Source organism: Saccopteryx bilineata, chromosome 4, assembly GCF_036850765.1.
Source record: "Saccopteryx bilineata isolate mSacBil1 chromosome 4, mSacBil1_pri_phased_curated, whole genome shotgun sequence".
In the NCBI taxonomy this organism is placed as follows: domain Eukaryota; kingdom Metazoa; phylum Chordata; class Mammalia; order Chiroptera; family Emballonuridae; genus Saccopteryx; species Saccopteryx bilineata.
This window is the reverse complement of record NC_089493.1, coordinates 297,596,573-297,624,060: the sequence shown is the minus strand read 5'-3', so window position 1 is coordinate 297,624,060 and position 27,488 is coordinate 297,596,573. Positions and strand designations below refer to the sequence as shown.

The 27,488-nt window shown below is 53.1% G+C and overlaps 1 protein-coding gene and 1 long non-coding RNA gene across 6 annotated transcripts; one reads left to right on the top strand and one right to left on the bottom strand.

Moving 5' to 3' along the window:
- Window positions 1-480: 480 nt before the first annotated feature.
- On the top strand, window positions 481-16,093 carry LDAF1 (lipid droplet assembly factor 1). Of its 3 annotated transcripts, none has more exons than XM_066275908.1 (5): window positions 481-603; window positions 3,227-3,425; window positions 9,209-9,377; window positions 10,123-10,261; window positions 10,376-10,854. In XM_066275908.1, exons 2-5 carry the CDS (start codon window positions 3,330-3,332, stop codon window positions 10,479-10,481), a joined length of 510 nt encoding a protein of 169 aa, XP_066132005.1. In that variant the 5' UTR covers window positions 481-603; window positions 3,227-3,329; the 3' UTR covers window positions 10,482-10,854. The 3 variants fall into 3 exon arrangements, with proteins under 3 accessions (XP_066132005.1, XP_066132004.1, XP_066132006.1); XM_066275907.1 differs by having other exon boundaries at window positions 484-676; window positions 10,376-10,851; XM_066275909.1 differs by lacking the exon at window positions 10,376-10,854 and adding an exon at window positions 15,284-16,093 and having other exon boundaries at window positions 488-676.
- A 2,966-nt stretch (window positions 16,094-19,059) lies between these two features.
- On the bottom strand, window positions 19,060-24,065 carry LOC136336648 (uncharacterized). Of its 3 annotated transcripts, none has more exons than XR_010731483.1 (3): window positions 23,826-24,065; window positions 21,993-22,147; window positions 19,060-20,827 (listed from the first exon to the last, which is right to left on the bottom strand). It is a non-coding gene; the product is annotated as an uncharacterized lncRNA (long non-coding RNA). The 3 variants fall into 3 exon arrangements; XR_010731485.1 differs by having other exon boundaries at window positions 22,003-22,147; XR_010731484.1 differs by having other exon boundaries at window positions 23,913-24,065.
- Between the last annotated feature and the right edge of the window lie 3,423 nt (window positions 24,066-27,488).

Here is a 27,488-nt window from a genome sequence, read left to right as displayed (position 1 = left end):
TGTCCAGCAGAGACCTGGGCACTTTGGAAAGGGGAATAGGGAGGGCAACCTCCGTAGGCCGGTTTCCTCATCTGGAAACCTCTCCAGGCTTGTCCTGGTGGCTCCAAAAGGCTGGGTGTGCGTCCGTGTGTGCGTGTGTGCGGGCGTGTGTGCTACACCGCATTCTGCGACCCAGCTGTGCTGGAGAAGGGGCGGAGCTTGGGAAGGGGCGGAGCCTGGAAGGGCCGGGGAGACGGGGCCGAAAGGAGGGGCGGAGCCATAAGAGGCGGGGCCTGGAGGGCGGGGCGGAGCCAGGGAGGGGCGGGGGGCTTGCTGGGCGGGGCGCGACCGGGAAGAGCGGGGCCGAGGAGGGTTGGGGGAGGCGGGGCCTAGAAAGCGGGGCCGCAGAGGGATTGGGAGGAGGGGCCTGGAGGGCGGGGCCGGGGCACGAGAGGCAGAAGGGCGGGGCCTCGATGCGGGGCGGGGCCTCGAGGGGCGGGGCCTGGCCGGGAGGGCTGGTCTCGTGCGGTCTTCCTGGCCTGCGCAGCCCGCCGCTTCCTCCGGGGTCCCTTCCGCCCGCCAGCCCCACCCGCAGGCACCGCTCGGCGCGTCCTCCGGAACCAGGTGGGAACTCGCAGCCCGGGCGCGGGGTGCCGGCGGCCCCGCCAGCAGCCGTCGGTGCGCGGCTTGGGAACAGGTGAGCGCACCTGTCCGAGGCCCCGGGACCGGCTGCGCGCGCACAGCCCCCCCTTCCGCTGCTGGGCTTGATGGACCGGTCGCCAGGCCCCGCACCCCCGGACCCGGCCCCATCCTGGCTCGCCAGGCCCCTCGCACCCCCGGACCCGGCCCCATCCTGGCCAAGCCCTCCTCACTCATGGGGGTGCCCTCCTCCCGGGTCCCGCTTCCCTCCCGAGAACCCCCTCCCCGTCCCCGCAGAGAGTCTCCCCAGATTCATGACGGGGTGCTCGACTCCTCCCGAGGCCCCCTGTTCTCGGTCTCCGTGTCTTCTCCGGACAGATCCCCTCGCCACCTGCGTGGCCCCGACCCGAGGCTCCCAGCAAACGGTTGCCCGCCCGCCCCCCCCCGCCCCCCCCCCCCGGCGTCTCCGGAGACTGGCAGGCGGGAGGAGGCGCCCCGTGGGGACGGTTGGCGTGGCCCTGGCCCCGGGGTGGGGTTGGCGGGGGTCGGCTGCTGGCTCCCCGCGCAGGTCGCGGGCTGGGGCGGGCAGGAACGGCCCCTGACCCTTGGCATTCCGACCCACGCCCGCGGCGGTGGAGCTCCCCAAACCGGTCCTGGTGGCCCCGACTTCCCCAGGGCTCCGGGAGACCAGTAAGGGGAGCTGGGCTTGTTTCTGCTCGTTGCGGAAGTGACCTGAGCGGAGCCGAGCGCTGGGAACGTCCCTAACTCAAGATCTAGGCCAGCCAGCTGCGGTGCAGAGCCGGAGCGTGGGGGTGGGGGGCTTGGTCCTCCGGCGTCCAGGGGGGTCTTGTTTCACAGGAGGGCGTGTGTTATATATAGCAGAGGCTCGCTAGCTGAGGCCATTAACATGCTTTAAGTTTGCTACTAGATCCAATAGAGATTAATAGACTGCTCACAAAAATTAGGGGATATTTAAAAATGAATATGAAGCTATAAAATATCCCTAAGTTTTTGTGAGCAGTGATTACCCCCCCCGCGCGCGCGCGCACGCGCACGCGCACACACACTCAGTTAGCACGTGGGATAGTCAGTAAAACAAAACGAGATTGGGACAGCCTTGGAAATTCGAGGTTGTTGAGTCACAGAGTGTAATTGTGGCCAGGGCCACCCCGTTGGGCACCTTGTTAAGAGGGAGAGAGTTACACATAAGTACAGAGGATGGGTTCTGTGGCACAGTGCGGTTGGGAGGCAGCCAGTTCGGTGTGGGTGGTAGTAAATACAGAAGACATTGGCCACCAGTAACTGTTGTTTGAGAATGGCGTCTGGGGAGGAAAAGAAGGCTATGGGACTTGACAGAGGGCATTCAGCTTGCTCTTTCTTTCTTTCTTTCTTCTATATTCTTTTCAGCATTTTGACAGGCCAAAAAAATAAAATAAATATAAGCTTTCAGAGATAATACTGTTATCATTTTATTAGATGTCTTCCTAGACCTTTTACTATGGCATATATCCATGAAATATTTATGTAACCATATGAAGTATGTTATAAATTTTCCTCACTTAGGGGCATATTCTCATGTTTTCACGATTGCACAACACTCTGTTGTATAAATTTATCATTATTTAACCCTTGGAGTAGTGAGTTTTTTTCATGCTTGCTAACCCCTGGAAGTGAGGGTTTTTTTCCAAAAAATGAAATTAGTTCCAGTTCCAGTTTTATTAACTTAAAATCATGTTTGTTTGATAACCAATTTATGGAAACAGGAAGAATATACATTGGCCTTTTTTTAATGTTGCCTTCCACATTTTAAAAATAAAAATTTTTGTACGATTGTACTCTGGATGGTCAGGAGGCACAAGGACGTCCATGAACGTTCGTGCTACTCAAAGGGTTAACCAATTTTCTAATGGACATTTAGGTTCTTTTTATTGTTTTACTGTTTATTGTCTATTTTAATCAGGGAGGCCCAGCACATCTTTCAGATACTTTTTTTTTTTTTTTTTTCCAAAGCCAGAAACTGGGAGGCAGTCAGACGGACTCCTGCATGCGCCCGACCGGGATCCACCCGGCATGCCCACCAGGGGGTGATGCTCTGCCCATCTAGGGCATTGCTCTGCTGCAACCAGAGCCATTCTAGCACCTGAGGCAGAGGCCACAGAGCCACTCTAGCGCCTGGGGCAGAGGCCAAGGAGCCATCCTCAGCGCCCAGGCCAACTTTGCTCCAATGGAGCCTCGGCTGCGGGAGGGGAAGAGAGAGACAGAGAGGAAGGAGAGGGGAGGGGTGGAGAGGCAGATGGGCGCTTCTCCTGTGTGCCCTGGCCGGGAATCAAACCCAGGACTCCTGCAGCTGGGCCGACGCTCTACCACTGAGCCAACCGGCCAGGGCCTCTTTCGGATTCTTTTGACGTACCTGATTATTTCCTTTATGTTCCTGGAAAATAAATGATTGGATCAAGGTAAGTGCGCTTTGAAATTTTGATAGATATTGTGATGCTCCCTTTCTCTCTGCATGTCCACCATCAAAGTGTGACGATGGTAGAAGCTCGTGTTGGGCCAGTTACTTGGGAAAGACCACTAATGGTTTAAGAAGCTTTTTTGTTTCCTCCAGTGACAACAAGAGACAGGATGACGTGAGACATTCAGCTGTGCACTGCCCTGGAGAGCGTCCTGGTGGAGGGGTCCATCCCTGAGAGACTGACCTGGGTCCCAGGATGGCCAAGGAGGAGCCCCCGAGCACCTTCAAGGACTTGCAAAACTTGCAGAGGAAGCTGTCTTTGCTCCTGCAGTCTGTCCAGAATAATTCAAAGGTCAGTTTCCACATCAGTTCTGTACATATAATGGGAAATCCCAAAGTCACATCAGCTTTTTAACACCGTAGGAAGCATTCTCTCAAGTAGAAAAAATTTAGAGGTAGGTTAGGAATGTTTCTAGCTTGCCACCCTGCCATGTCTAAGTAACTCATTGTCTAAGATGGCTAGCATCCACCGTCATAGTCCATGTTCCAGGCAGTGGGATGGAGGAGAGGGGGAAGAAAGACTTGCAAGCCCCCTGGAATTTTAGGAGACTTCCTGGAAGTCACACATACAACACACCCACTTCCACCTCCGACCAGAACTCAGTCACATGAACACCTCTTGTGGCAGATCTCGTTCTTCAGCTGGATACAGAGAGGCGCTCTCAGCGTGTGTGTCACAGACACCATCGGTTTTTTCTTTACGTTAATATTGGCTTGCCTTTTACCCTGAAAATGAGGTAGCCAGAGTCTACTTTAAGATTTGACTTGGGCCTTGGCTGATTGGCTCAGTAGTAGAGCGTTGGTCCCGCATATGGATGTCCTGGGTTTGATTCCCAGTCAGGGCACACAGGAGAAGTGACCATCTGCTTCTCCACCTTTCCCTCTTCCCATTTTCTCTTCCCCTCCCCCTCTCCTCCCACAGCCATGGCTTGGTTCAAGTGCTGAGGATGGCTCTATGGAGTCTCCCACCTAGAAATAGCTCAGGTGCTAAAAATAGCTCAGTTGCAAGCAGTGGCCCCAGATGGGCAAAGCATCTGCTCCAAGTGGGGGTTGCCAGGTGGATCCTGGTCAGGGCCCATGCGGGAGTCTGTCTTTCTATCTCTCCTCCTTTCACTTGGAAAAAAAGAAAAAGGAAAAAGATTTGAGTTCAGTGTTCCACCAGAAACCCCTTGTCCAAGAGAAGTATGATGTGAGCCACATAAGCAATTTAAAGTTTTCTAGCAGCCACATTGAAATGGTAAAAAGAAGCAGATGAAATTTTAATGATGTATTTTATTCACTTTATACCCAAAATACTACCACGTCAACATGTAGTCATAAGAATTATTAATGAAAACTGATTGAAGTGTTTACATTTTTTTTTACTGTCTTTAAATTCCAGTGTGTACTTTATCCAGAATATTTTACTTTGAATTAGCCACTTTTCAGTTTAGTAGCCATTCAGTGGTGATGGGACTTTAGATAGTGTATTTCTTTCACCTTCCTGTATGTGTTTATCTTTATAGCTCTCTTTTATGTGCCTTTCAGCATTTTCTCAGTGAAAAATAAAATAACAGCTCTCAGATACAGTATCATTAACATTTTGTGGCATGTCACTCTAGACTTTTTTCTATGCAATATACCCAGAAAAACACTCACATAAGTAACAAACTGAACTGTTTTGTAATCTCTGTGTTTGTGTCCCTTTGAGAAGATACCACTCTGTGATCTAGAGTAACATACTCTGTGTAGATCTTTTCTGGACTCATCCCAAAACCTCTGGCACTCTGGATTTAGCAAAGCTATTTTTAAATTGTTCGAGCAGCTTTCTCTCAGCCGGAGACTCTTTCTACTGAAAGCTAGCTCAGTCAGAGGGGTCCTCGTGCTCCTCTGCCTCTTACACTGGATTCTCGTTATATCCTGTAAAGTCACATCAGACTCTGAATGAGCCAATTCTGACCCGTTGCTCCTTGGGGCAATACAGGATGAAATTCTGGTTAACTTCTGGTCACACTTATTTTTTATCAACGATAAACATATAACCTGTTTTATGAACATTTCTTTTTATTTGTTTACTTATTTATTTGTATGTTTTCGAAGTGAGAAGTGGGGAGGCAGTCAGACAGACTCCCGCATGCGCCCGACTGGGATCCACCCGGCACGCCCACCAGGGGGCGATGCTCTGCCCATCTGGGGTGTCGCTCTGCTGCAACCGGAGCCATTCTAGCAGCTGAGGCAGAGGCCATGGAGCTATCCTCAGCACCCGGGCCAACTTTGCTCCAATGGAGCCTTGGCTGCGGGAGGGGAAGAAAGAGACAGAGAGGAGGGAGGGGGAGGGGTGGAGAAGCAGATGGGCGCTTCTCCTGTGTGTCCTGGCCGGGAATCGAACCCGGGACTTCCACACGCCAGGCCGACACTCTACTGCTGAGCCAACCTGATGGGCTAGGGCTGAACATTTCTATTTAAAGATACCTTATATAATACATAGGGTTGATTCATGGACTTTGAACTGACAGCCCACAGCCTCCTGACCCCACTCCTGTGGCCCTCGTGCTCCCTGACCTCTCAGACCATCAGCCACCACCCTACAGAAGATTCTTACTGGGTCCTGATCCTACAGCCTCGGAGCTGAGCAGTCCTAGCCCAGAGGCGGTGCCTGGTTCTGCTCCCTCTGGCTGGAGGGGCGGAATAGCCGAGTCTTAGTCGCTTTTGTCAGAAAGGGCCAGCTGGAGGCAGTGTGCGGGTGAGCGGGAGGCCCCTTGGTGGCCTGGCAGGATGTTGGTTGTCTTGCCTTGAGAGGCCTCAGGGGGCAGTGCTGAGACTCCAGACCCGATGGCCGTGGCCTTTTCTAGGCAGTTGGGTCACTGTCAGATTAAACGACAGAACCCTCCTGCCTTCCATGTGCCCCCCAGACCACCACCTCTGAATCACATGGGTAAAAAGCTGTTTCCAGAAGGTGGCCTGTGCATTTCTGGGTCATGGAACCTGACCCGTGATGGCTGTGGCTTGAATTTTGTCTTCCTCCCAGCTGCTGGCCCACAGGACTCTGAGGAATAAGGCTCAGGAAGGAGCAGGGTTTACTAGGGAAAGTTCTGGAATGACGGGACCTCTGAAGGGAACGGCGGATGTCAGCACCGAGGAGGAGAGAGCCAGCGTGGGGTCCAGGGGTGCTGTAGCCCTGCTCCCCTGAGGAGGACACAGAACCCCTTTCCCTGGTAGAGAGGGAGCCGTATATGAACGCAGCGTAAGCCTGCAGCAGTCGTCGGCTACGGCCCAGCTGTGGTCTCCCGGCTGATGACAGAAAGCAGTTCCCTAATGGGCAGCAGTTGTTGAAAACATCTGACGTTTGGCGTGAAAGGGGTTGGCCCTGAATGCCCAGAGTTTGCCACGTGGAAGCTGTGTGGCTCATGATGAAGTCACTTCATCCACAGTTCCTCAACCTTGAATGTGTGTGCAGATCACCAGGGGGTCTTGTTAAGAAGCAGCACCTAATTCAGCGGGTTGGGGGCAGGACTGAGATACTGCGTTTCTTTCTTTCTTTTTAATTAAGTGGGAAGTGGGGAGGCAGAGAGACAGACTCCCGCATGCGCCTCGACCAGGATCCACCCGGCAGGCCTTCTATGGGGCAATGCTCTGCTCATCTGGGGCGTTGCTCTGTTACTCTGCAACTGAGCTATTTTAATGAGGTGGAGGCCATGAAACCATCCTCAGCACCCAGGGCCAACTTGCTCGAATCATTCAAGCCATGGCTGCAGGAGAGGAAGAGAGAACGAGAGAGAGAAGGAAGAGGGTTGGAGAAGCAGATGGTCACTTCTGCAGTGCCCTGACCAGGAATTGAACCTGGGACTTCCACACACTGGGCTGACACTGTACCGCTGAGCCAGCTGGCCAGGGCCAAGATAATGCATTTCTAACAGGCTCCCAGGTGGCACCTGGTGTAGTTAGGACCTAAGCTCTCTGTGCCTCTGGGTGCAACGGTGAAACCACAGCTGTGAGGCAGGAGGCGAAGTGTGAGTACAGGACATCAGTGCACACACGTGCGGAGGGGATGTTAAGTGGTGGAGCTGTGGCTGTGCAGGACATTAGTGCACACACGTGCTGGGGCGTGTTAAGTGGTGGAGCTGTGGCTGTGCAGGACGTCAGTGCACACACGTGCTGGGGGTGTGTTAAGTGGTGGAGGTGTGGCTGTGCAGGACATTAGTGCACACACGTGCTGGGGGTGTGTTAAGTGGTGGAGCTGTGGCTGTGCAGGACGTCAGTGCACACACGTGCTGGGGGTGTGTTAAGTGGTGGAGCTGTGGCTGTGCAGGACGTCAGTGCACACACGTGCTGGGGGTGTGTTAAGTGGTGGAGCTGTGGCTGTGCAGGACATTAGTGCACACACGTGCTGGGGGGTGTGTTAAGTGGAGCTGTGGCTGTGCAGGACATTAGTGCACACACGTGCTGAGGGTGTTAAGTGGTGGAGGTGTGGCTGTGCAGGACGTCAGTGCACACACGTGCTGGGGGTGTGTTAAGTGGTGGAGCTGTGGCTGTGCAGGACATTAGTGCACACACGTGCTGGGGGTGTGTTAAGTGCTGGAGGTGTGGCTGTGCAGGACGTCAGTGCACACACGTGCTGGGGGGTGTGTTAAGTGGTGGAGCTGTGGCTGTGCAGGACATTAGTGCACACACGTGCTGGGGGTGTGTTAAGTGGTGGAGCTGTGGCTGTGCAGGACGTCAGTGCACACACGTGCTGGGGGTGTGTTAAGTGGAGCTGTGGCTGTGCAGGACATTAGTGCACACACGTGCTGAGGGTGTTAAGTGCTGGAGGTGTGGCTGTGCAGGACGTCAGTGCACACACGTGCTGAGGGTGTTAAGTGGTGGAGGTGTGGCTGTGCAGGACGTCAGTGCACACACGTGCTGAGGGTGTTAAGTGGTGGAGGTGTGGCTGTGCAGGACGTCAGTGCACACACGTGCTGGGGGTGTGTTAAGTGGTGGAGCTGTGGCTGTGCAGGACGTCAGTGCACACACGTGCTGGGGGGTGTGTTAAGTGGTGGAGCTGTGGCTGTGCAGGACGTCAGTGCACACACGTGCTGAGGGTGTGTTAAGTGGTGGAGGTGTGGCTGTGCAGGACGTCAGTGCACACACGTGCTGGGGGTGTGTTAAGTGGTGGAGGTGTGGCTGTGCAGGACGTCAGTGCACACACGTGCTGAGGGGATGTTAAGTGGTGGAGCTGTGGCTGTGCAGGACGTCAGTGCACACACGTGCTGAGGGTGTTAAGTGGTGGAGGTGTGGCTGTGCAGGACGTCAGTGCACACACGTGCTGAGGGTGTTAAGTGGTGGAGGTGTGGCTGTGCAGGACGTCAGTGCACACACGTGCTGGGGGTGTGTTAAGTGGTGGAGGTGTGGCTGTGCAGGACGTCAGTGCACACACGTGCTGGGGGTGTGTTAAGTGGTGGAGCTGTGGCTGTGCAGGACGTCAGTGCACACACGTGCTGGGGGTGTGTTAAGTGGTGGAGCTGTGGCTGTGCAGGACGTCAGTGCACACACGTGCTGAGGGTGTGTTAAGTGGTGGAGGTGTGGCTGTGCAGGACGTCAGTGCACACACGTGCTGGGGGTGTGTTAAGTGGTGGAGGTGTGGCTGTGCAGGACGTCAGTGCACACACGTGCTGGGGGTGTGTTAAGTGGTGGAGGTGTGGCTGTGCAGGACGTCAGTGCACACACGTGCTGGGGTGTGTTAAGTGGTGGAGCTGTGGCTGTGCAGGACGTCAGTGCACACACGTGCTGGGGGTGTGTTAAGTGGTGGAGCTGTGGCTGTGCAGGACGTCAGTGCACACATGTGCTGAGAGGGTGTGTTTAGTGTTGGACCTGTGCTGGGTGGTTCCCCCTTTCATGGTGTGGGGCCCTCACACTTGCTGTTTATCTGCAGCTGCCTTAGGTGGTTGATGTGATCTGTGTGACCCCTGTCTTGGGAGGATTGTTCCTGTGCTGTCGTCTTACTTAGGAGCCTTCCCACTTTGTGACTGCGGGCTTCTGCTTCTGGCAGCTCGAGCAGATACAGCCCTGGCCTGCAGACCTGGCGTTCAGTGATCCCGGCTCCTCCTTCTTCGCCCACAGGTGGTGGCCTTGATGAAGTCTCCGGTGGGTCAGTACTTGGACAGACACCCTTTTGCAGCTCTGACCTTGCTGGTGTTCGTGGTCATGTCGGCTGTCCCCGTGGGGTTCTTCCTGCTCCTGGTGGTCCTCACCTCCCTGGCTGCTTTCGTGGGAGTCCTGCTACTGGAAGGTGACCTGCTCAGTTCTCTGCCCCCCTGGAAAACAACTCAATGGGGAGAAACATTTATTAGCCCCTGCAGCACTTGCCAGAGGTCCCGGTTCTTGTCAAACTCACATCAACCAAGGCAGCTTGCTGGCGAAGTTAAAACATGGACTTTGAAGGCTGCTTTATTTATTTGATTGATTGATTGATTTAGCATGCAAGAGAGAGAGAGAGAGGGGGTCAGACAGGCAGGAAGGGAGAGAGATAAGTATCAAGTCTTTGTTGCAGCACCTTAGTTGTTCATTGATTGCTTTCTCATATGTGCCTTGACTGGGGGGTCCAGCTGACCGAGTGACCCTTTTTTTTTTTAATTTATTTTTTATTTTTTATTCATTTTTAGAGAGGGAGGAGAGAGAGGAGAGAGAGAGAGAGAGAAGGGGGAGGAGCTGGAAGCATCAACTCCCATATGTGCCTTGACCAGGCAAGCCCAGGGTTTTGAACTGGCGACCTCAGCATTTCCAGGTTGACGCTTTATCTACTGCGCCACCACAGGTCAGGCCCGAGTGACCCTTTTTGCTCGAGCCAGCGACCTTAGGGTCATGTCTGTGATCTGACGCTCCAGCCGGGTTGTTGTTGTTGGTTTTTTTTATGGGAAATCTCTTTGCTTTCAAAAAAAAATCCAAGTTAACTATTGTTTTAAGCACAGTGGTTCAGGGGGTCTGGCTGCTCTCAGCTGTTTCCGGTGAATGCTTCTGACCACACTCTCCTCCAGGACTGGTCATCTCTGTGGGCGGCCTCTCCCTGCTGTGCGTCCTCTGTGGCTTGGGCTTCGTGTCCCTCGCCATGTCAGGGACGATCGTCGTGTCCTACGTGGTGGTGTCCAGCCTGCTCAGCTACTGGTTTGCTCCCAGGTAAGTACATGTCGACCCAACAGTGGAATCTCGTCCACGTGGGGGAATTTTACGGACGGGACCCACACCCGCCCCTGCCTAGAAGCAGCGTTGTAAGAGGCTCGTGTTCCTCAGAGTTCCCCAACACGGCCGGCGTCAGACGGGAGTTCACCGTGGCGTTTCAGGCACATCTGTGGCTCTCAGTATCTGCCACACGGGACGACTCATTTTGTTGTCATGACATGACAACTCTTGGAGGTGTTTGTTTAAACTGATGAATGCCTTTAAAAAGATGACTTCATTTTACAGGAATTTAAATGGGAACCGGGAATAAAGAAATATGTGACATTCCTGACTGACACGAATGAGTCTGACTAGCCACAGAATAGAGCTGAGTGAGAATGAGCAAACAGGGGGCTTCTGAGAGGGTTCGTGTAAAACATTAAATCCGGTGTGTCGCTCTTATAACGCGATTCAGAATTACTCATTTGGCAATCACAGTGATGCATATATAGTGTAACAAATCCAAAGTGTCTACAATCAGTTCTCTCTGATGGAGAGAGGGGGATGGGTGTGTGAGGACAGGGGTCACCCCATCTTCCTGGGCGGCTGGCACTTGAATAGTCAGACCTCTTTCCTTCTCATCCTCATCTGTGTCACATAGTTGGTTTCCATGGCGACAGGCAGCTGACCCGAGGGCTCTGCTTCTCCGAGTTTGAAATCCCGAGGGCTCTGCTTCTCCGAGTTTGAAATCCCGAGGGCTCTGCTTCTCCGAGTTTGAAATGAAGGTCTTCTTTCTGGGAGAAGGGGGAGCTCCATGGTGTGCCTGGCCCCCTGTTCTTCAGGCTGAGTGTCTCATCACCGAGTGTGAGTCTGGTGTTTGACTCCGGGGATCCTGCTCCTGCCAGGGACTTCCTTCCCCGGGGACCCCGACGGAGGGCACAGCGGTCCGTGTAACCGCTGCAGGGGAGCCAGCCCTGTGGTGAACCCACTGGAGACAGTGTGTCTGTCTGTCTGTCCTGGGCCGCTGTCCGAAGGGCTGCTCATGGTGATATATTGATATATATATATATACATATATTGATATCATATATATATATATTTTTTTTTTCTTTCATGCTTGGATTCTGTCCTTTGTTCTCAGGGTTTTGTATCTGAGTCCCGAGTGGGACGTGGTCCTGTTGCACTTCCTGTAAGCTCCTGCTCAGCCGGTGGTGGTGGCTGATACCCACCGAGCGCCCGCCTGTGCCAGGGACTCGGTTACATACTTGCCGGGCTTGAGCTCACGGAGTCCTCACCGCCACCCTGCGGGGCAGGGACCAGCCCTGTTCTGTGTCAGGGAAAAGGAGGCCACGTCCCAAAGCACAGAGTGGCAGGAAGGGACTCGCGTCAGGTCAACGAACTCCAAAGCCTCTTAGGCGAGGTACCGAGTGACTTCACAACAGGGGCCGGGGACAGTTCCTACATACCAGGGGCCGGGCTGTAAGTCTCTTAGACTTCGTGGGTCCTCCGCTGCCACCACTCAGCTCCGGTGCTGCCCAGACAATGAGGAGACAAAAACGGGTGTCACTGTGTTCTAATAAAACTTTATTTACAACACGGAGGCAGCAGGCCAGATCTGGTCTGAGGGCTGTGACGTGCCAGCCCTTGCCCTCGAAGAACATTTTGTTTTTTCTACAGAAGAGCCCGTGAGCTTAGTGGCTGTATCCCTGGAGTCACTTTGGCTTCTTATACATTCTTTCGATTGCTGTCAGTCTTAAAGGAGAGAAAAGGAGAAGTACTCGTCTCTTGACTGGGCTTATTGAGGTGGGTGCCTCTGAGCTCTGCCTGTTTCTGGACGTTGCTCTCCAGCCACAGGAAGTAGCAACATTGGAATGCCACCTGTTGACCAATGAAGAGACAGAAAAAGAGATTCAGGGTTTGTCCTCGGTCTCCTTCTCTCCTCCTCTTCCTCCCCCTCCTCCTCCTTCTCCTCCTCCTCCTCCTTCTCCTCCTCCTCCTTCTTCTCCTCCTCCTCCTCCTCCTCCCCTCCCCCTCCCCCTCCTCCTCCCCTCCCCTCCTTCTCTCCCTTCCCTCCTCTTCCCCTCCTCTTCCCCTCCTCCTCCCCCTCTCCTCCCCCTCCCCCTCCTCCTCTTCCTCCCCCTCCCCCTCCTCCTTCTCCTCCCCCTCCCCCTCCCCCTCTTCCTCCTCCTCTCCCCTCCAGACAAGGCACTTGGACACCTTGTTTTCCCTGAGGCTGTCAGTTGTCAACCTCTGTGTTCCCAGGTTCCATTCTACCTTCTTAAAAATGAGTCTTTCAAAGAGTATTTTTGTTCAGTGTATTCATAATTAGTCAAATGGAAATTATAACAGGAATTCAAAAAATATTTATTCATTTAAAAAGAACAAATATAACCCTGTTGATTGAAAAAGCACATATTTTATGAAAAGTAGCTGTGTTTTTCTATACAACATGAACTAAGGGAGTGCTTGTCCCACGTTTCACAGAGACCCTGGTGGGCCTTTGTGGGCGTTGGGGTTCTCCCTCTGGGCGGGTTCTCCTCTGGGCGGGTTCCTGTCTGGGCGGGTCCTCGTCTGGGCGGGTCCTCGTCCGGGCGTCTGTATTCGCTGCGTTGTGAGATGTCACCCTGGTTGAGGCAGAGGAGGAAGACCCAGCCTCACAAACGTGTGGTTGGAAAGAGGAAATGCTTTCTCAGGGGACTAGGGGTGTTCTCTGATGGAACACCGGAACTCGGCAAGTGCTGGTTTCTTCACGGTTAATTGAAACGTGAATTTGTTGTTCCAGCGGGACTTGCTGAAGTCATGGATAGGTTCTGAGACTTGAAGCAAAACAGTGTATGAAAGCAGTTGTGCCTGGGTGATTGATGTAACCCGGAGTTAAGCCGCCATGGCTTCTTATCAACACTGTAACAGGCATGACCCGATGACGGGCTGTCTTCTGTCACACTAAAATCCACTGGTCTATTCTGTACTTTTAATAGACTTTTTTTTGCCATGCATGATTTTGTAACATCATGCTCCAGTCACCAGAGAGTATTGGTTCATTGAGGCCTGCAGCTCTTCTAAGTGTATGCTGAAAAACAAGAATTTGAGTGAAAAAGACACGTAGTATGTAATATTACTATAAAAAAATCGTCACCTGAAAACCCTTCCAGCAGTGGATTTTCAAAACTCAAGAAACAGAGAACTCTTTTTGTTAAGAGACCCAAAACAGAAGGGGGGGAAAGAGGAACTGTCCACTTTATTCCATGACATAAATGGAATTTTGACGCTAAAACGTTAAGATAACACAACTAAACTTTTTAACAAAGGGAACAAAACTCTAGGATGTTCTCGTGACCACGAAGCCATCGTGGAAGAAATGCATCGCGCTGCCCCCCTGTGTAGACAGAGGAACTTTGAGAAGGACACCCCATGCTGCTCGGGTGGGCGTCAGCGAGACCCCCCCAGGGCCTGAGGTTTGGGGGCCGCGGGGGGCGGGGGAAGTCTGCGTCTGGCTGTGGGGTCGCCCCCGTCCTCGCATCTCCGCCCGCAGAGAGTGAAGGATCCTTCTTAGTTCTTTTCTGTGCTTCTGTGATCAGGTAGGAATGCCCTGGGGGCAGGTAATGGCAGCCGGAGGCAGACACTCGCTTAAACAAATAGGGGTTATTTTTATTGTGTGAACGAGCCGCAGAGAGCAGAGTCAACAGCATGCCAGGCCCCTTCTGCCGTTATGTTCCCGTCTGGAGCCCGTTGGGTCGTCTCCTCGTAGCTGGGGCGGCACCACCCACGTGCGAGGGAGGAGAAAGCGAGTGAGTCTAGCCCTTTCGGTCACGTGAGTGAGATCTCTTTTTCCTGCCAGGACCTCTCCCTGTCCTCCTCCAACCAAACCTTCGTGCCCAGAATTTTGTCAGGTGGACACTGAGCTGGAAGGGAGGCCAGGCGACAGGGCTCAGTGTTCTCAGCGTCTGTAAGAAAACCTCGCAGGGAGTTGGACCTTGGGGGACGCGGCTGTCAGCCAAGCTCGGGTGTGTGACCGTGGGGTGTCAGTGTGGGCAAGACTACTCGAAATGCTTAAGATAATTCACAGACTGGTTAGTTAATATCAACAGCACTACCTCCCCTTCCTTCTGAGATCTGCCGTCACAGGGGCCACAAAAGCCCTATTTTTCTCTCTCTCCCCCCTTCCTCCTATTAAAGTCGTCAAGACATCGTCAGTTAATTGGAATCCAAAGATAGGGGTCTGAATCCCAGCCCCACTGTGTCTTAGCTGTGTGATCTTGAACAAACTCCTTAACTTTTCTCTGTTCTAGTTTTCTTTTGTTGGTAAAACAGGGCTACTCCTTCCACAAACTGTGGACTTAAAAGAATATATTTATGATCACGCCTTGCTCTCCTTTCTCCCCAGATTGTGGTGAGGACAGAGGCAACAACAGGGAAGCACAACGTCTGATTTAGAAAAGGGAACAGGGGGCCTTGGTCGCTCGGCTCAGTGGTAGAGCGTCAGCCCGGCGTGTGGAAGTCCTGGGTTCGATTCCTGGTCAGAGCACACAGGAGAAGCAACCATCTGATTCTCTACCCTTCCCCTTCTCGCTTCTCTCTATATCTCTCTCTCTCTTCTCCTCCTGCAGCCATGGCTCAGTTGGAGCAAGTTGGCCCTGGGTGCTGAGGATGGCTCCATGGCCTGTGCCTCAGGAGCTTAAAATAGCTCCATTGCTGAGCAGTTGCCCCAGATGGGCAGAGTATCGCGCCCTAGTGGGCTTGCCAGGTGGATCCTGGTTGGGGCGTGTGCAGGAGTCTGTCTCTCTGCCTCTGCCCCCCCTCACTTAAGGGGGAACTAAAGGGGGAAAGGGGCCGTCACCCCACCTGCAACTCAGTCATTTCAACCCCTTGTGCCCTCAGGATCCTCACGGGTAAAACTGGTATAGCTCCAGCTCGGGTATGGTGACACCAAGCAGCTAAAAATAAACGGACAAAGAGTATCATCTACTCAGCTGTGCACACGCTCAGTCCTACTCTTCACAGCAGCCGCAGAGCTAACCGGTTTCCCTTGTTACCAAACAGACCCCTGACACACAACTCCAGCGGCGGCTGTCAGCTGGCTACGCAGTCCGCGGACCCAGAGGGGCGCTCCCGGTAGTGACTGGCCCAACGGAACCGGAGCTGTTTACCCCGTCCCCTCTGGACGGTGGTTGGATCACACGTGCCCTCCGATGACGACGTGGAGGCCGCCAGGTGGTCAAGCCCCCCCTCGGACGTGTTCTCTGACCTTGTCACCTGCTTGTCGGGCTGAGCACGGCCGTGGCTCAACACCTCCCGCCTCTCCCCCCTCCCCAGCCATGCAGACTTGACCTTGGCAGGGTCCTGAGCCTTGGGACCCGGGCCACCTGACCCCAAAGGCTCAGATCTTGGGTTGTCCAGGAGCCCAATTTGGGGTAACTGTGGATTGCTGGGTTGTTTTTTCTTTTTAATCTTTCCTTTTTCCTTTTTTTTATTTTCTTTTTAAGAAATGAGAGCTGTTTATTTCTAAAACAGACCAAGCTTTTCAATTTTATCAGCTTTTTTTGTCAGAAAGAACAGCCATGCCAAACAGTAATGGACTCTCAAAGCTGGAAAACAAGAGTGCAAAGTTAATGTTATACTTAAGAGCATTCTTTGAAAAAAAATCTCAAGGAATGGCACCCACTGTGGAGTGTACTGTTACGTGCTGTTCCTCAAATATTTGCCCTTGATACTTTTGTATTGTTTTAAAGAACTTGTACTGTTAAACCACTTAAAAAAAGAAAAAAGAAAAATGTTCTATGAAAATGCTGAAGGACTATAGAAATTTTTAAAATCCTATGGGATTTCCACTTCAGTGCTTTTTTTTTTGCTGTGGCATCTTAATAAATATTTATTTAGATGAGCTTTATTTCTTTACTGTGTTTTCTTCCCCGTTCCTCCCTAGATATCAGACCTCCTGTTCCTTCTCTGCCGATGTTCACGTCCAGGGCAGGTTTCGGGTAATGGGGCTTTTTTCAGTTACGAGTGATGGACACTCAATTCTGAGTGGCTGAAAGAACGGAGGGCTGGGGGGAGAGGTTCCCTTCCCTCCGCTGAAGAGCCAGGGGGTAGGGTTTCAGGCACTGCTGGGTCCAGAGGCTCAGGCGGTGCCCCGGGCACGCCCCGTCCGGTCCTGGCCCAGCTCTCCGCGGCGCGGGCTGCTGCTTCAGGCAGGCCCTCCCGCACAGATGTCCAGCGGCTCTAGTTACACTTCAGTCTGCAGTTAGAACCTTGTCCTGGACCAGGAAGCTGGGCTCTGCTGATGGAACATACAGCTATTCTGGGCTTGACACCGATTAGATAGACTTGGGCCGTGTGAACAAGCTTGAGTGACCAGGCGAATGGAATATGCTGATCGGGCAGGGTCAGGACACGAGTATTCTGGAACCAGGGAGGGCGTTTGCTCAGCAACCGAGCTCTTCTTAGTGCCTGAGGCAGAGGCCATGGAGCCATCCTCAGCGCCCAGGGCCAACTCGCTCCAATCGAGCCTTGGCTGCAGGAGGGGAAGAGAGAGACAGAGACAGAGACAGAGAGAGAAGCAAGAGGGGGAAGGTGGAGAAGCAGATGGTTGCTTCTCCTGTCTGCCCTGACCAAGAATCAAATCCAGGACATCCACACAGCAGCTGATGCTCCACCACTGAGCCCACCGGCCAGGGCCAACCGTTCATTGATTCCTTTCAATGCTAGTTATTCCATCCTCCCCCTGCCGGCAGTGCTCTGGGGAGAGAAACACTGCATCTCTTTCCCTTCAGGTGGGCTACATTACACAGACTGCCCCCTGTTCAGTCCACAGAGCAAGTCTCAACCCGGGGCGATTTTGTAAACCACCCCCCTCCCCAGAGAGGACGTTTGGCAGTGTCTGGAGGCACTTGTGATGGTCATGACTGTGTTTGGGTGGGGCTTGCTGCTGGCATCTTATAGGTGGAGACCGGGGATGCTGGTCAACATCCTGTGACGCTCAGGACGGGCTCCACGACACAGAGGCATCCGGGCACCAATGTCAAGACGTCCGAGGTGGAGACACCCTGGTCTAGACAAACATCATCAGGCCCAGCCGGTCCGGGACGGGGCTGGGACGGGGCCAGGTCGGCACCAGAACGGCCTGTTCCCCAGCGACATCCGAGAAACTCACACCTTGACGTCTGTGAACTCCTTCAGGTTTTCAAAGAGCTTCCCATCCGTTACCCGCTGTGACCTTTTCCCACAACAGCCCCGGGAGGTCCTACGTTCTCGTCTTCATGTCCCCACGTTCAAGCGGCGGGAGGGGGAACGGGGCCCCACGTACGGAAGTCACTTGCCAACTTCCCGGAGGTCTCAGAGCCGCATCACAATCCCATCGCGGGCGTGACCTCTGCCCTCGATGCTGGTTCAGTGACAGCATGAGCGATCGGGGCGGGACAGCAGGAAAGGGGGCGGAACAGCAGAAAAGGGGCGGGGCAGCAGGAAAGGGGGCGGGGCAGCAGGAAAGGGGCGGGGCAGCAGGAAAGGGGCGGGACAGCAGGAAAGGGCGGGACAGCAGAAAAGGGGGCGGGACAGCAGAAAAGGGGGCGGGGCAGTAGAAAAGGGGCGGGGCAGCAGAAAAGGGGCGGGGCAGCAGGAAAGGGGCGGGACAGCAGGAAAGGGGGCGGGACCGCAGAAAGGGGGCGGGACAGCAGGAAAGGGGGCGGGGCAGCAGGAAAGGGGCGGGGCAGCAGGAAAGGGGGCGGGACAGCAAAAAGGGGGCGGGGCAGCAGGAAAGGGGCGGGGCAGCAGGAAAGGGGGCGGGACAGCAGGAAAGGGGGCGGGGCAGCAGGAAGGGGCGGGGCAGCAGGAAAGGGGCGGGGCCACACTCGGGAAGTTAGAGACCCCTCCAGGCTGGAGACTTCGCCAGGCTCTCCACAGCTCCAGGTCCCCTGCACATTCCTGTCCTCTCCCCAGCGCAGGTGACAGCTGCCAGCTCCATCTGGAAACCTTGAAAACCCAGCCGAAGGAAAAAAGGAAGTGTCTCCTCAAACGAGTGTCTCCTAAAAACCAAGAGCTCCCTGTCGGCGCCAGTAGAGGGCACCCCTGCTCTGGAAAAGGGGTTAGACTTGCGCTTCTTGGTGCATAATGTGCACGCCTACAGGGGGTGGTTACAAGGCGGAGTCTGAGCCCGGAGCTCTCGAGCAGGACCATAGTTTCCATAGACCTTACGGACCTTACTGACTCCCAGGCAAAGCCTTCCACGGACCGCACTTTGAGCGGCAAGGCAGCGGACGCCCTTGGCCGATTCTCCCTTCTAGAGGGCACAGCTGAGGCGGAGAGGGGAAACTGCTTCCTCTGGCCGTGCTGCGCGTCTCTGCAGTGCCCGGCTGGACCCCGTGTCTCCTGCATCCCGTGCTTGCTTCTGGTTATACCCCACCCACCCCTGCTCCTCTAGACCAGGGGTCCCCAAACTTTTCACACAGGGGGCCAGTGCACTGTCCCTCAGACCATGGGAGGGCCGCCACATACAGTGCTCCTCTCACTGACCACCAATGAAAGAGGTGCCCCTTCCGGAAGTGCGGCGGGGGCCGGATAAATGGTCTCAGAGGGCCGCACGCATAGTTTGGGGACCCCTGCTAGACCCTCAGCAGCGTTCAGGAGGGGAGTCTGCAGTGTGGGCGAGAAGGAAGAGGCTACCATCTGCTTTGAATCAAGCTTCTCTGATCTAACCTTGTGGGTCAAATCGCTTTCCTTGCAGAAGTACCAGTGGGAATTTTAAAGATGAACAGAGCCTGAATCAGGTCCTCTTGGGCTGTGAGGGGGCAAAAGCAAACTAAATGTGTTAACAAAAGGTATTCTTTCTTATTTATTTATTTATTTTTGGTTTATACGATTTGGCTCTTAATCAAAAATTAAAAAAAGGCTTACTTATAACTTGGTATGTTCTTATAGATGTAAATTAGAGTCATAGACTTTTTTCTAAAAATAAAAGTTTTGTGGGTTTTGTTTGTTTGTTTGTTTGTTTAAGCTTTATAATATATGTCTTCCAATGACACTGGCTTAATTCTTCTTCCTATTATGAGTACCGTTACGTCCTAGGCAGTTAGTGTATGTCCGTTTTATACCTTAGATGCTAGCAGGGAGTGAGAGCTATTAAAAAAAAAAACTGTAGCATGTTAAGTGAGTAAGTGCTAAAGAAAGAAGACTTGGACCAGGGTGCAGGAGCAAGAGGGTGAGCACAGACTTCACGGAGAAGGAAACACTTGAACAATTATTTTTAAAGATTTCATTTGTTGATTTTAGAGAGGGGAGAGAGAGAGAGAGAGATGGGAAGAGGGGAGCAGAAAGCATCAACTCGTAGTAGTTGCTTCTCATATGTGCCTTGACCGGACAAGCCCAATGGCTTCGAACCGACAACCTCAGCACTCGAGGTCGACGCCCCATCCACTGCGCCACCACCGGTCAGGGCTCGAACAAGTCTTTAATGGAGTGAAGGGATGTGCTGCGTGAGTGCACTGGCTACCCACAGTCCTGAGGAGGGATCGTCGCTAGTGGGTAAGAGCTTAGCAACCGATGACAACAGCTCTGAGAAAAAGAAGGTGCCGTTCTATCCGGGTGTGGAGCCCAGCAGGCAGAGCACAAACGTTCACGCGGCCATAGCTTCAGAGAACAGGGGGTTCGAGTCCAGAGTGAAACGGGCATGGGAATCGCACCCTTTTACTAAATACTACTCTGGGCTGGTTCCTGAGGCAGAAAGCAGGGGCTTCTTCTCCGTGGAATGAGGCAGCCAGTGTCTCACGGAGTGATGGGGTTCTGATACTGCACGAGGCCCACGCCGCACCTGGCCCACGGCCGGTGTTCCGTAAATGGGTTGGAGCTGGAGATCTGTGCTCTCTCCAGATAAAGAGTAGAGCATCGGAGCCGAACGTTTTGGAGGAAGAGCCCATTCTTTTAGATTCAGGGGTAACAGAAAGTAATGGTCCTTCACCAGACCCAGCATTGATCACTGAGGAAGGAGGTCAAACAGTCAGGGCCTCTGGGGATATCACGTTTCTCTTGACACCCAAGAGAACTTCTCTCTTCACGGGCAGTTTAATGGGCTGTCTGGGCTGCGTTCTGTGCGGAGAACGCCTACCCGTTCATGACAATATTCCACGGGCGGAGAGAGGCTTTGGGGTCTTCAGTGGGTACTGTCCAGCAGTCATCTAAGACGAGCTTAATGTTGGGGGGGGGGTCAGTCCTGTTTAAGAAGACTCCTATTTCCAGGTAAACTGGTGGGCAGAGGTAGTTCACCACCGGGCGGTCCTTGTCCCCATGCGGTTGCAGGTAGGAGTTATCTGAAGTGGAAACGAAGCTACCTGAGTCTTCAGTACTCAAGCACCGGTCGCCACAGGAGCTGAAGCGTGACCCCTACTTCATCTGTCTGGTGGCATCAGAAGGGTCACTTTAGGGGAAAATTCTGGAAATAGTTAAGCAGCTTTCTCGGGCTGTCACGTGTCACCTGGGTAGGAGAGTAGGATCAAGGCAGGTGGACCCGGCTGCGGTCGTACTGGGTGCAGATGGGAGGGTGGAGACTTGGGTGCTGGTATCTGTGAGCATGTCATCTGTGCGCTGATAGTCATTCTGTAAGAGTGGTTGGGGGTGAGGGCACAAAGTATTTTAGGTTAAACAAACCAACCAACCAACAAACTGCTTGAATTTAATCTGGAGCTTAAAAAGTCAAGTGGCCCTTGTATTTGACACCTGAATTCACCATCTCTGGAGACTATGCTTGGAATAACATCTGCCCAGAGAGCATGTCTTTTATTTTTGTCCATGACTTTGTCACCTTGACCTTGAAACCAGAGAAAGGTCAGAGAGAGGATTGTGCCGGTTATCTCAAAGGGAAGTCCTAACCTCCTGCTCTCTGCCCATGACCAACCTGACGTCCTGTGCTGCATCCAGGCAGGGGTGTACGAAACGGTCTTGGCCCCTAAGATGAAGCTTTGCAGGTCGGCTGGCAGGATGAGATCCCCCCTCCACCCGGAGGGTTGCCAAGTTGAGCGCCAGTCTTATGTGGCGGCTGTGGACTTCGCCATTCATAACCCTGTCGTGAGCACCACACAGCTCACCTGTGATTAGATAGTGGTGAGAGTTTAAAGAACTCTGTCTGCTCCGTGAATATTGTCATCTCCTGACCTGGAAGTGTGACAATGGGAACACGTGGGGTTTCACGGGGAGGCACCATTGTGTTTGGGGAAAAGACCTTGATAAGTACCTTGAGCTACAAGAGGAGACGCTGAGGTGCCTGGACAGTAGGGAAGATGCTCTGAGTGAACAGCGAGGGTTTTCCACCCGGAGGAGGAGGGAGCAGGCGATGTAGAGAGAAGACCCAGGTGGGATAAGAAATCGATGAGGATGAAGTGATTTTAAGAGTCAGATTATTCATGGTTTCAAGTGTTGTGACTTGTCAGCCCCCTTCCTTCAAGACTCACACATCCTGAGTGGTTTGGGGAGAAGAAATTGAGGCAGGACATCATTTTTCCTATTTGGCTTGACCTGGTAAGATCTGTGACTAGCAGACAGACAGACAGATGCACAGGGACCAAGGCAATATGGAGCGAGAGAAAAGACCCAGTCCGCATGCTTGTTTGAGGAACTGGCAGGGGCGAAGGGGAAACCTTTTAAACTTTTATAATCCCTCTCGTGACAGGTGGAGAGCGATTTTACTTAGAGAAGAAGAGCTCAGGCTCCTAACGTAAAATAGATCCGGGGTATTTACGCCTGGACCCGTTATTGTGGGATCTACCTGTACGTACATTCTGGAAATGGTGCCTTCTTTAGGGTCCTCTCAGAGCAGCCAGACTGACATCTCTGGTCCGACCAGTGTCTCATTTCCTCCAAGCGTCAGCAAGACAGAGTCTGAGCTTCTGTGCGCTTTCCTTCCCAGACGCTCAAGCAGAGCTAAGGGAGAAGGAGAGGATGGGGAAACTACTCTATATATTTATATTTATATTATATTACATATTTATATATATGTGTATGTATACGTATAGATAAAGATCTTTACTCATAGAAACTGGTGACTCACAGTCATCACTTGGGATGACTCAGGATAAACCACCACGGACACTGTCTCCCCGTTGGCAGTAAAGAGTTAGTTTGAACGAAGATAGAAGAACTGATAGGGGAGACATTTTTCGGAGAAGGGAAAGGAGAGAAAAATGTCCGTTAGCAGCCAGGGCGTGTCCCGCTGGGCCCAGAGCAGGGCAGGAGGAGGAAGGAGGACACTGAACACCTGCCGGGCGGGCACACTTCGAGACTTGACTTGGTTTCCCTCCAAGCCGGAACGAGAGAGCCCCGGATCACTTCTGCCTGTCAGGATGCCTCCTGCAGCAGGAAATTTATTGCTTTAAAACGTTTGCCCTTAAACACCCAGCACTGCGTGTGTGCTCTTTGTACTGGACACTGAAGCTTGAATGAACAGGATCAAATTCCAGAGAGGCACGGAGTACCCTGCCGAGCCAGGTCTGAGTCAGAAGGACTTCTGCATTATTGCAAAACACACATTCGCTGACAGGATTACTCGGTGTCCCTGGCAGTGACATCCATCAAGACTGGCCTCAGTGAGGACAGTTCTGTGTAGATCGAGCTGTCCTGTTCTTAATAGGGCATAAGCCTGACTAGGTGGCGGCACAGTGGAGAGAGCATCGGACTGGGATGCAGACGACCCAGGTTCGAAACCCCGAGGTCGCCAGCTTGAGTGGCGGCTCATCTGGCTTGAGCGAAGGCTCACCAGCTTGAGTGTGGGGTCGCCGGCTTGAGCCCAAAGGTCACTGGCTTGAAGCCTAGGTCGCTGGCTTCAACCCAAGGTCACTGGCTTGAGCAAGGGGTCACTGGCTCTGCTGTAGCCCTCCCCCCTATCCCCCTGTTAAGGCACATATGAGAAAGCAATCAATGAACAACTAAGGTGCTGCAACGAAGAATTGATGCTTCTTATCTCTCTCCCTTCCTGTCTGTCATTATCTGTCCCTCTGTCTGTCACACACAGACACACACACACACACACAAAAAAAAAAATAGGGCATAAGACGTTCATTAGAAGCTTGGCAGCAGCCTGCACTGTTCGATGAGCAGAGAAAAACTGAGGAAAGCTTCCACGGTACAGGTTAAAGAGGTCTGGAGTCCACAAGTGAATTTCAGTTACTAGAGAATCCACTTTATGCAAAGTTGATCAAATGAGGCCGTCCAGAGTTTGAGCCTATTACACTGTCAGTTGAAATTACGGACAAGTCATCAGCTCACAGGATGACCCGTCCGGCTAGGCCTCACGTCAGACTTCCTACGCTCTGTGGTCGGTAATGGGAGGCACTCCTGCTTTAAGACGAGTTCTGCTGAAGAGCAGTCCCAGGCCACCTGTTGCTTCTGTTGTCAACCCCATTCTTACACAACTGGCTCGTGGCAACGCACCTGTTTCCGAAGCTCACAGATTTCAACTTCCCAGGAATCTCTGGTACGGCGAGAGTCACGCATGTGGCATGCCGGGTCACACGGGACCCGGGAGGAGCGATCTGTCACTTTGATAATCAGCCCCCAGAACAACGCCTTCCACAACCGAAGGTGCCCTGTCCTAGGGCCTTACCTGATGTACGAAGTCACTTGTGATGATAAAATGGTCTTTTGTCCCCAAGAATTACACGGATAAGGTTCACGCAGAAATGACCATTACCTTGGGCCGGGGAGGGGGGGGCACCATTTCATTTTCAAACACATTGGTTCCGTCGAATGTTGAAGCAACGCTAGAGGACTAGTCAGAGGCAGAGCATACACTCAAGTATTGGGCCCTATTCTGGCCCAAGTAGCCTTTAGACATTTTTGTCCAATGATGGTTCTGCCACAGACTCGAGTGTTAAAGTTTTTGTACTTCGTCATATCTGGCAAGCTAGGATTGATTGTCTTCTGATACGGCCTGGTGTCAGCTGATCATTTCTAGGCAGATAGGAGCAAAGGGCCACTCCTCTTTTTATGACTGTTGTACGGTTTCATCCTACGGAGAAAATGTTCACAGGACTCAGCGGTTTGTTGAGACGGGGCGATCATTCTTGTTAACACGGCTGGCCTGTGGGCACCGAGCTGTCAAGACCCGTTCTAAGTATGCTGACAGGTTAACTCGTTTAGCACAGAGCCGGGTCATTGGCTGGGAAAGCACTGCTATTGCCTATGAGGCGCAGGGAGGGCGAGGGTAACAGACAGCACACCCTGACGCAGAGAAGTCTTGAACAGCACGCTTCCTCTCCGTCACGGAGAGGACTTAGATCTGCGAGGGAGAGGCGGGAAGTTGAAGTCAGGACCACTTCTGCTCAGCACTGTGTCCTCAGTCCTCGGCACACGGTGAGCCCTCAGCTCCCCACGGAGTCAGCTGTGTGCTCACTGACTGTGAGGATGTGGTTGGGGATCATGCTTGGGTTTAAAGATATTGGTCGGTGCCCTGGCCAGTTGGCTCAGTGGTAGAGCGTCGGCCTGGCGTGCAGGAGTCCCGGGTTTGATTCCTGGCCAGGGCACACAGGAGAAGCGCCCATCTGCTTCTCCACCCCTCCCCCTCTCCTTCCTCTCTGTCTCTCTCTTCCCCTCCCACAGCCGAGGCTCCATTGGAGCAAAGATGGCCGGGGTGCTGAGGATGGCTCTGTGGCCTCTGCCTCAGGTGCTAGAGTGGCTCTGATTGCAACAGAGCGACGCCCCGGAGGGGCAGAGCATCGCCCCCTGGTGGGCATGCCGGGTGGATCCCGGTCGGGCGCATGCGGGAGTCTGTCTGACTGCCTCCCTGTTTCCAGCTTCGGAAAAATACAAAAAAAAAAAAAAAAAAAAAGAGATGTTGGTCGGCGCCTGGGTGGTTGCCAAAGGGCTCACACCTGCTGTGTAGTGAGTCACCCCAGAGGCGTGGAAGGACACACGCCCGGTCATCCCATCGTCGTCATTGTAGCCGGGCGGCACCATGAAGGGTCAGAGTTCAGGTTCTCGGGCAATCTCCCCGACTCCGATGCTCCGTCCCACGTGATGCTGGAGACCCTCAAGTCAACAGTTCCGTCGAGAGGCCTCACGCTCCCCTTCACCCCGAGACTTACTGCCGTCTCATATTTTAATCGGGAGTGGAGTGATGTGGCCTCTGCTGTAGAGAAAACTGTCACAGAAGGCTATTTTAACCATTACTTTCATACCCGATTGTCGCCATGCTGAGGAAGAGCCCGACGCTAAACGGGGAGGAGAGAAACAAATTATGATGTGAGGCTTTGATTTGGAGGACAGGTTCCGAATCATGTGGCCTCACAGGATGCAGAAGATACCCACGCCAGCTCTGTGTACGTCCTACACCCAGGGGCCGGTTGCGGGGTGCGGGGGGATGAGCACCAGTCAGCTGGGCAGCCCAGTGCTGCCCCCGAGAGCTCCTGGTACCAGTGGGCACCTCGGAGGTCGGAGCTCCCTTCCGGCGTAAGCCAGGCACTGGATTCCTTTTTTCTCTTCTTTCCTTTCCTTTATATTTATTTATTTATTTATTTTAATGGGGTGACATTGATAAATCAGGGTACATACATATGTTCAGAGAAAACATCTCCAGGTTATTTTGACACTTAATTATGTTGCTTACCCATCACCCAGAGTCAAATTGTCCTCCGTCACCTGCTATCTGGTTTTCTTTGTGCCCCTCCCCCCCCCGCCCACCCCCATGACCACCACACTCTTGTCCATGTGTCTTAGTCTTGTTTTTATGTCCCACCTACGTATGGAATCATGCAGTTCTTAGTTTTTTCTGATTTACTTATTTCACTCCGTATAATGTTATGAAGATCCAACCATTTTGCTGTAGATGATCCGATGTCATCATTTCTTATGGCTGAGTAGTATTCCATAGTGTATATGTGCCACATCTTCTTTATCCAGTCATCTATTGAAGGGCTTTTTGGTGGTTTCCATGTCTTGGCCACTGTGAACAATGCCGCAATGAACATGGGGCTGCATGTGTCTTTACGTACCAGTGTTTTTTCTTAATTGAATGTATTGGGGGTGACACTGTGTAACATCATCACACAGGTGTCAGGTGCCCAGGTCTACAACCCATCTCTGTGCCTCCATATTGTGCCAGACTCTGGGTTCTTACACGCCCCGCTTCTTACTTAGGTCTCTAGGCATCAAGTTTTAGGTCAAGCCCTGGCTTTCCAGTACTGTTGCAATCAAGTAGAAATGTTCCTTTTACCTCACCGTTGTTGACATTAGCCAGGGCAGGCTACCACACCCACGAGTCTGTGATTGGGCTGCTTTGCGCGTGGACGGTACCCTATCACCCGGCATAGGGCCTGGTACGTGGTTGGTATTCACCCCGCGTGCTGTTTGCTAAGTTAAGATGAAGACAAGGAGGTACACATTGCCCACCCATCGCAGACGTACGCTGTCTCTCGGTGCCGAGACTGCTGTGGAAAACGCCACACTCATTCTATTGTCATGGCAACTGACGAGCAGAGAAAGCATTTGGGGGGCCTCTGGCCTCCAGGAGATGCGACCCCCACAGAAGGGTACGGAGGGACGGCTCTTAGCCAGCAGGCGTCCAGGACGGAGGCCGTTTGGAAGAGACACTGCTCTGTCCTCTACCCTCAGGAAGTTCACAGAACGAGATACCCAGTCCGGGGCATCCTGGGGCTACGACACAGATCCGTTCCTACAACAGCAACGTCACCCAAATTCTGGTGTAAGTGGAAACACACCCTAGCCTACGTCACTCACCTATCCTCACAGAGTTGTAGCATCATCGTCTAGAACAGAAAAACACAACTGAGCCGCAGAAAAAGGAAAAGGACATAAATACACTGTCCTGTCCACTGTACTGTAGTAACAGGAAAAACTGACAAAAAATGAGTGATAAAAAAACATCCTTCCTTTTATCCCTGTGGTTGGCTGGCACCCTGGAGGGGACACTGCAAGGTGGGAGAGAGGGACCTATGGGGAGGAGGGAGCTGGAGAGGCAGGAGAACCTGCAGCAGGGGCTGGAGACGCTAGGTCAGGTGAACCGGGATTGTCTAAGGAACAGGCAGGAGACGCTGGGGATGATCCTACCTGTACGACAGGTGTCTCATCTCGAGAAGCCGCTGACGTAGAGGGTGCAGGATCTGGTGCAGGCCTCTCCACCTTCTTAGAGAATTGTTCCAGGCTCATCCGGAAGGTGGATGGCGTCCTCTCTTCCAAACTCTGCCCTGTAGCATCGCAGGGGGTCCGTCACAGCTCTGTGGACCTCACTGGATCTGTCATCACTGGGTCC

Bases quoted from the DNA above. Each gene is read 5' to 3' on its own strand.
- LDAF1 (XM_066275908.1), top strand. From the start codon at position 3,330: ATGGCCAAGGAGGAGCCCCCGAGCACCTTCAAGGACTTGCAAAACTTG. The intron at 9,378-10,122 runs GTGACCTGCTCA...ACTCTCCTCCAG, and splicing joins GGGAGTCCTGCTACTGGAAG to GACTGGTCATCTCTGTGGGC. The intron at 10,262-10,375 runs GTAAGTACATGT...CGTGTTCCTCAG, and splicing joins AGCTACTGGTTTGCTCCCAG to AGTTCCCCAACACGGCCGGC.